At 33.9% G+C, this 9,040-nt stretch overlaps 1 protein-coding gene across 1 annotated transcript; it reads left to right on the top strand.

Annotated features, from left to right (window-relative positions):
• Positions 1-1,307: 1,307 nt before the first annotated feature.
• On the top strand, positions 1,308-6,524 carry LOC108777875 (pickpocket protein 19). The gene is made up of 6 exons (XM_018544858.1): positions 1,308-1,574; positions 1,759-2,017; positions 2,264-2,539; positions 4,745-5,014; positions 5,084-5,140; positions 6,262-6,524. Exons 1-6 carry the CDS (start codon positions 1,308-1,310, stop codon positions 6,522-6,524), a joined length of 1,392 nt encoding a protein of 463 aa, XP_018400360.1.
• Positions 6,525-9,040: the final 2,516 nt, after the last annotated feature.

Raw genomic sequence — 9,040 nt, 5'->3', positions numbered from 1 at the left:
CCCAGGATAATGAAGCACAGCTAGAACGAAGCGCCAACAGTATAGCATCGATTGCATCATCGGGTTCGAACGAGAAATTGCCATCGCGTATTCACTCATTTCGTCCTCGAATATCGTTTTAAAATGGTAGCGTCTTGAGCAACGTAAATGTGTTCAAGGTGAAACTCATTGTATTCGGAGAATATTAAAAAAAAAATCTATTATTGAATAGAGAGCTATGATATTAAACTGAATCTATGAAGCGGATATGAGATAAAAAAATATGTGCGATAAAAAAGTTATAAGTGAAAATAATTCAAATAATAAATGACAATTTCTAACATGTGTATATAATTATCCAACCCGATATTATTTGTTTGAGAAAAGGTCATTTTACTTACAGAGAATTAAAAAAATTATATCAGAGTTGATGTGAGTCGTCTCGAATATCGCGTGCCTCTGAAATAGGATTCGCAGAGAATTTTGCCAAACTGGAAAGACGGACATTGAATGCCGAAACGTCGATAGCTTTCAGCGACGTGACGTCGCCCGAACGAATCAACGAATTCTGATTTCTCGTCCAAATTATACTAGAGGATGCAATCAAAATCGGCGATCGTAACCCCCGGAGGCTTCTTCATTATTCGCGGACATTGAAGCCGGGGAAGCGGCCCTCTCCGTTCATGTTGGCATTGTTTGCGCAACAATCACGCTAACCGAATTATCCTGATCACATCGGGTGCGCGTTCAAACACGCGCCACCTCTTCGACCCTTTCCCACCTGCCATTTCCCCCTTTTCGCTTACCTCATCTGTAATTGATTGGGTTTTATTTGCACGATCCATTGCTGATACCGATAAAAAATGAGGATCAAGACATGCTTGACCTCTTTTCGTCTTCCATTCGAGAACACTTTCAAAAGAGTGCTTCAGTTCGCTTTTGACCACAAGGAGTGACCATAAGGATGTATTTATTTTGCCGATGTTAAGTGCTAGAAATTAATTCAAATGAAAGTAAGCGAAAAAATTTCTTTTATTTTTATCCTCTTAATTATTAATTCATTTTTTAAGTTCTTAAGGATGTTCCGATTTCCAAATACCGATTCATTTTGTGATAAATTAATTTTTCGAACAAGGCTATCTTAAACCGATCTCTTTGTAAAGAATTACTTTTTTTTTAAACAAAGAGAATTATTTTGCAGCGATTTTTTTATAAAAAATTAATTTTTAATGAATCTCGGTCTGGAGATCGCACATTTTTACAATCCTCTTCGGTTGATATTGAATTTCCGAATTTTAAAATCTTCTAATCTTCTCGTTTCTTTAGACATGAAATCTGGTCGGAAGAAATTAATGAGAATCGTAAGAAATGGAGTCACAAGAATCAAGTTTCATAGAAATAAATGCCAAAACAAACGATTCGACAAAATCTTACAAGCGTTGAATTATTTTTGCACTCATACGACTATTCATGGTCTTCGTCACATTGTTAATCCTGAATTACATATAATCGAGCGATTTCTGTGGCTTATTGTATTTGTAATATCTTCCACAATCGCCAGTAACGTGATTTATTCACTTGCACTTAGATTCCAGGTAATAAAAGTTTAAGATATTATATATTGTATATAATCTGTCATATATGTGTACATATATAGATATATACATATTCGGACTATTATATTTTGGTTCCAAGAAATTTTTGTGATATATATAAAAATCAATAATATAAAAACAATTTTGAACAGGCTTTAAAGCATCAATATGTACATTTATTTAGGACGCACCGACGTCGATTGACATCGAATCAATGCATTATGAGACTTCACATCTATCCTTCCCGAGCGTAACCCTTTGTCCGAATGACCGCGTTGATTGGAATCGGATCCTTGAAGTCGAATCAAAATTTTTCCCTAATGGCAAGGATAAGGCAAGTCTCGAAACTTTTCGAAAAATATTGAGCAAGCTTTCCATGATGAGCTTTGGGGATTTCGACCAACTAAATTTTCTAAAGAATCAGAGTGTTCATAGTCTCGCGGGTAAGATACTTATTTCTTTCTAAACTTTTCCATGCGAGTGTGATCGAATTATACTAGTTCTTTTAATTTTTAGTTAGAGACAAGATGTTGGTGTCTTGTGAAACGTCAGTAATTAATATATAAATTTTGATAACATATTGTTTAAATTAATTCATCTGAAATGTTTTAAGTGCATGTATATTTTATATTAAATGCGTTTGCACTTCTTTCATTAAAGTTGAAAAGTTAATAATTATTATTGAACAGGTATCAACATAACTCAAGTATTACTTGAGGTAATGCCGCGCTGCGATCAATTGCTGTCCTCTTGCTGGTGGCGTAACGCCAATCGTAATTGCTGCGAGATCTTCCAGGTGCAGAAAACCGAATACGGTTTCTGTTATTCGTTCAATTCCGAAGTAGCACAAACACCTCCAGCAGACCCTACGGAATCGCGACCACGAAGAGCATCTGGCTACGGTGATTGGAGCGGCATCAGGGTTACGATTCATCTAAGAAGCGTAATGAGGCCACCAGATTCTGGTAAAAGTAATGCCAATATACAATATTTTACGTTAGCAAGGCTACTTAATGACCTATACGACCTATATAAACCATACGCTATCGCGTACATATAGAGATGAAGCAAGAAGATGCTTCGCTAATACTCGTTTCACAAAAAAATATCATCTTGAATAAATGATTTCGAAAGTTTGGAATTGCAATGACCGAATATGCTGATTTACCTTCCAGTCACACTGCTGGTTATTGCCTTCACTTCGTGTTTGAAAGATTCAAAGCTTGATCAGTGCGAATTGAACAGCTTCATAGCTTTGCTAGACTTGTCTGAAAGTAGAAATGCTTCCAATACAATAACGCGTCTATAATAAATAAAACAAATATATATATATATATATCTACATATTCATTTTATATTATTGTACATATATACAAGATGTTTAAAAATCTTGGTACAAATGGAAAGGAGATGAGTTCTCATGTAGAAATAAATGGAAAATATAAAATTGTTTCGTATCAAACTCTGTTTTTGAGAAAATCAAATTTGAACATTGTCTCCATTTAAGAGATAATATCATACAAACGTTCGAAAAAGTGAAGAATTTGAACACATTATCATCGGTTCACGCGTCTTTAATTCTCCGAGTAAAATATCGTCATCTGCGACACATGAAGATTGATATTTTCAACAATTTTTCAATTCAACGCAAAATAATACTTCGAGACTTATTGCATTATTTAAAAGTATACCAAATTCAAACTGACATAGAAACAGCAGTGAATAGTCAGATTAAGTAAACCAAGTAGATTGTTTGACCGTGCAACCTCCACAATGCGCAACGGGTTCGCTGCGATATAATCAAGCGAATTGTTTTGCCTAAAGTCATTGTTCTAAACACGTAGGACATCAATTACGTTAAGATCATTGTGTTCTTAATGTTCGTTGCCGGGATATATTAAGTTGAATGATAATCGTGTTAACCGTTTAATTTTTGGCGCTTTATTTAAGTAAAATTTACATACGACTAATTTTCTTATTTAAAAAAAAATGATAAGTGGTTTTTAAAGAGAAAATTTATACCTTTTTATTGGTATTCAAACAAACTTAAAGAATACCGAGCATTATTTCGTTTTTTGTGAACGATTAAAATCAAAAATCACTATTTTTGCTTCAATGTTAAGTCAATGTTGAATAATTCGGTGAAAAAAATGTAATGTATTTATAATGCTTAATAAATCACAAATTAAAGATAAAGATTCATTCTTTTGTAAGTCATAAATTGCTTCTGTGTGATTTTGAATTTACGTCATGGAACTTTGCAAATTTCATAAAGTAATTTTGAGATTTAACTGATCTCCATTTGTATCCGTATAATTCTACAAAAAATTGATCAGACCATTATCTAAACTATCGATCTGAAAAGTAGAGACTTTAAGCTTTAAAATGCTTTTCGGATAATTTTATTATGATAATTTTTGACGGAGTTACATTCTCTAGAAATTCTATTTTTGGAGAATAGAATAGATGATTCTTTAATTTTTTTGGATAATTTTTTTATATTCATAATTATATCCTGGTTTAGCATTTTTACGCAAATTGTATGCATAATTTCAGTTTAGATTATCATGTATTGTTTGTTATTGCATTATTTGGACAAAGGGACATAAACGCATTATCTGAATAAACATTTAGCATAAATCCAAACTAGAGCCAGGGAGAGAGAGGAACCGTATAATGGCAAACAGGATGTAAACTCGGCTAAACTGACGGATTAATAACTAATATTATTTCTGTCGAGATCCGTTAAATGACGAAGTATACACCAACGACATATCGTTACTAATCCATCGTTATGCAAACGCGTCGCAGAGTCTCGCAAATATGATTTTAATATCCTCGCGAAAGCCTCCGACCACTAGGATGCATTTTGAATAGGATGCGACTTCCATTCTGCCATAATGTCGCTCCTTTATTACCCATGCGAAATGGAAAGGGATTTATCGTAAACTGCAAAATCGATATATCGGCGCCGTATTGCACGAGGCAGTTATTGAAATGTCGCCTTCAAAGAACTTCACGGTCCCTGTACTGGTTCTAAGCTGCTTTTACCGGATCTATCCAGTTCGGATTGATAAAAAAAAAAAAAAGAATTTTTATATAAAAGGTTAAAAATTGTATCTCTTTGAATATCATTAATTTTAATGTCTCAATAATAAATTGTTACATAGAGGAGGTTGATGGCATCGTGGTGATAATAAACGAGCCCCATGTCTGGCCCAACAGTGGTACTATGATACCATCGGGTTCGCGGGTCAGCATGTCTTTAGAATGTATTTCTGGATACGCTACTCAGCGAGTTCTCGAACTGGACAAGGATAAACAACCGTGCCAATACGATGAAAACGGCGTGTACCATCAGGAAACCTGCTTATCGCTTTGCAAACGTTACTGGGTTGCAAAGTATTGTGGTTGCAACCCGTCTTTCTATTTCCCCGCAAGTATGATTTCCTGCAATTAGCAAAATGACGTACTACAATAACTTCATTAACGTTTCGTTTATGTTTCAGCCAACCGTTTTCGTGACTGCACCATCGAGGATTTCATTTGTCTGATCACTTATAATGGTGAGCAAGCTTTCATTGGAAATTTCATTTGCATTAATATATATTTCGTGAATATATTTTAAATGTAATTGACCGAAATGAATATGATTTACTTTTGTGAAACGCTGAATGGCGACGCAAGATGTGTTCAACGACTACATTGTTCACTTTGGCGACGACTACCCACACGACATTCCTAGCATGATTTGCAACTGCTTGCCGGAATGCGACTACTATATCTACAGTACTCAGTTTTCTAACGTGCCATTACATAACATGAATGACATTATACTGGACGTACATTACATAGGGCAAACTAGTTTTCGCTATAAAACGGACATAGTTATCTCACAAATGGACCTCCTCGGTAAGTTCTCTGCATTTTTAAAACAATGTATGTTATGTACGTCATATTTCTTTCTCTCTTTATCTCACTGAAATCTCTCGCTTAGTAAAAACAAAAAAAGAGACGATAAATACATTCTTTGTTTAATTCATTGTTTATCGAAATTATAATTTATATTTATTTATATGCGTAAAGTTATACTTACAATTAGATTAGAATTTTATTCCGGAAAAATTAATAGTATATTATTAATATCGTAATTAATAAAGTCCCAAGTAGAATTTGAGAAATTTATAGAAACGAGATGAGGGAGACCGGAAATGGAAAAACGTAAAATGCCATTTTATTCAAATTCACTTTTGAGGTTTGCGGAGAACTTTAATTTGCGGTGCCTTAATTATTTCCCTATCTCTATTAGCCGTTCCGCGGTGGTTTCCCAGTGTATAATGAGTCCCGCGAGATACTAAGTTACGAATTCATATAGTACTCTCATGCCTTTTGCTCAAAATGTTTACGTGGCGGTTATCTTGGATATTATTCGTGATCATATCATAAGAAAATAAAATATCTAGCCACACAGTTGCATGCAGTGTATAAAATTGTGCCTAGATCATAGATTAACACTGGCCGCTTCCTGAAAATTAATGTTAACATGCAAATCACGCTTAGAGCAACCCGATTTCGATTTCGCTCAAGTTTCCATTACCCATCGACATGTTCCATCAGTGTCGTCGAATATTTTGTCACGATCATCATATTAATAACTTGAATAATTTGCATACTTAATTCGTTACAGTATCTTTCGGCGGTATAATCGGCTTGTTCCTGGGTGGCTCACTGCTCAGTGTTATCGAGCTAGTTTATTATCTGGTGAGTGCGATGTTTTCATCTCTACGATCGCGACTGAATACCGAAGAGCCGAGGAACCGATCAAACGTGACGCACGTCCATACGAGAGTGCTGCCCATCCTGGATTACAATCCTCTAAAACCGCGAGCGAGGAAAATACCGGTTTTCACGAATTACGGCCTTGCAGAATTGAATTTGAACAGATATTGAGTTACCGTGAAGTCTTTCAATGGCCGAGCCGCTTGGAGAGTTTGTATCAGCCGAGCCACCGCGAAATTTGAGAAGGTAAAATAAGAGAAGTTTATCTATACTCCCTCTGAATCGATATTTATATGTCGAAATGTGGACAGACGTTTGCGTGTGCAAACGCGTATATTCCGTTGGTAGAATTCTATACTCTCCAAAGTCGAGAGAGAAATAAAATTTTTTAAAACGAATTAGATATTTTCATACTAAATCGCCTGCGTGAATCAAGAGTGAAGAGTATAACTGTTTGTTGGATGCTCAACGGATTCTATCTCGTTTTTCATAGACATGTTGGTTATTGTGTTTTACCGTGAGGCTGTCCCTATAAATCAGAAAGTAGCTGCGATATTGATCGGATTTGACAAGGAAATCGAGAATGCCTTGTTCACGTGAAATCTGGTATCTATCTTCTAGAATCCATGTTCATATGTGTGTATATGTGTACATGTATGAGAGAAAGGGAAAAAGAGAGAGAGAGAGAGAGAGAGGGGAGGGGATGGAGGAGAAGGAGAGAGAGAGAGAGCAACTCGTATTTTATTCAACGTTATATATGATACGTACCTTCCATCTTGCCACTTTGCGGCCGCGTAATGCTTGACTTCAATAATATACGCTATACATTTTGCATGCATCTCAAGCGACTTCCTTGGCTTTTTTGAAATGGACTAGCGAGTCGAACAACTGTGCAACGACTACGTATATTTACTCGTTATTCGAGAAAAATATCATTAATAATATTAACGAGAAAGTATACAATGAACAGAGAAAAGTAAAAGAAGAAAATATATAATAAAAAAATTGTTGAATTCAAAGAGTGTTTGTGATAAATTAATTAAATTTTAAAAAATTAATGGTCGCGGAATTTATATTTTTATTAAGATTGCCTGATTTAAGCAGAAACGGGAAATGTAGATTTAATCTGATAATGAATTATTTAGGTACGTTATATTTCTCTACCACAAACACTCGATTAGAGGACTGCTAATAAGTAAGTTAATATATAAAGTGAATGTGTAAATTTTAGTTAGCATATTTTATTTCTAATTAAAAAATGATAAAAACAGAAAAATAAATTAATTTTTGCTTAGTATTTTCTTATAATACTTAGCTTTATGTTTCAAACTTTATGTTTTCTTCCTTTTTATAAAATAAACTCTTCCTTTATTCCTATATTTTATAAAATACAACTTTATGTATTTAATTATTTGAAAAAACTGAGTTTGGTTCAAATTATTTATTTAATTAAAATTATATTACAATTTATTATTTATAATTAATTCTGAAACGTGAGATGTATTGTATAAATATATTCTTGAAATTTTGTATATTATTCAGTTATTAGATCGCTGTGAAATATTATATAATGTTCTATTATGTAAAATTAAATTTTTTTCTAGAATTCTTACGCATGTCAAAATACCACGATATTATCGTATATTATGTAATTATTATTATTATATGTACTATATGTAGATATGTTATGTATATATTATCATGTGTTGATAATTATTATAGAAATATGAATCAATTAAGCATTTAATTATACTTTGAAATATCGAATATCATATCAATATTAGGTATTAAATTATACTTTGCAATTAAATATTATTTTATATATTAGTACAACTGGTGATAAAAATATGAACAAAATTTATGCACTATAAAAAAGAGAATATAAAATAAATATGTAATCACATTTAAAAAGTAACAATTTTACATTGAAAAATAAATTCTAAATTAACTTTAAAACTAAAATTAAGATAAAAATGTCCTGATACACACAAAAAGTGCTAAGGTTGCAATCCTATGTATGCTTTAGTAATCGTCATTTCACACCGTAAAGTGCTTGTGTCGACAAAACGCAGCCACAATCGTACAATTCGCAGAATTTTAGATGATCGTTGAAATGTATGAATAACGGGAATAAATCGCACAGATGGTCGTATATTCGGTGCACTCGGTAAATTGCCGGCCGCAGTTCACACCATTTGTGAGAGACGTACGCAAATAATGCATAAAGATCCGAGCATTGTCTTGCAACTTTAACGCCCGTGATACTATATCGTTATCGATATATTACATAATGACATTATTATAATACATAAGTATATGTATTTTCGCAACTATATTTCATACCTACTTAGGAAGAAAAGAAGTCGGGAAGTTTTACGGAAAATAATAGCAGGTTCGTTGTTACTAAGGACGCAGTTATATTTCGCGGCATAGCGATTTTTCAAGCTACGATGGACTGGGATTTTTCCTTTTAGACAACGCCTCGTTTTCACGCTATTGAAAATAACTGGCGCACTTAAAGCAGCAGATAAGACACGCGCCTCCCATTTTTCTATTTTCCAACGCGACACGCGGGAAATGCTTTAAAGCGTACGTGGTTGAGCCGGAAGTAAATGTACCAGCTGTCTGGCCAGGCTCCATTTGGCCATTTATTATTTATGAGAAGGATAGTGAAGAGAGGAATGGGG

The sequence above is a fragment of the Cyphomyrmex costatus genome, unplaced genomic scaffold (assembly GCF_001594065.2).
Source record: "Cyphomyrmex costatus isolate MS0001 unplaced genomic scaffold, Ccosl1.0 scaffold474, whole genome shotgun sequence".
NCBI lineage: Eukaryota > Metazoa > Arthropoda > Insecta > Hymenoptera > Formicidae > Cyphomyrmex > Cyphomyrmex costatus.
The sequence above is the reverse complement of the archived record's forward strand: the minus strand, read 5'-3'. Positions and strand labels throughout refer to the sequence as shown.

What these genes read in the sequence shown, in the direction of transcription:
- LOC108777875 (XM_018544858.1), top strand. Translation starts at nt 1,308, where the DNA reads ATGAAATCTGGTCGGAAGAAATTAATGAGAATCGTAAGAAATGGAGTC. An exon ending in CACTTGCACTTAGATTCCAG is followed by an intron (nt 1,575 to 1,758) that starts GTAATAAAAGTT and finishes ACATTTATTTAG; the next exon opens with GACGCACCGACGTCGATTGA. An exon ending in AATGAGGCCACCAGATTCTG is followed by an intron (nt 2,540 to 4,744) that starts GTAAAAGTAATG and finishes ATTGTTACATAG; the next exon opens with AGGAGGTTGATGGCATCGTG.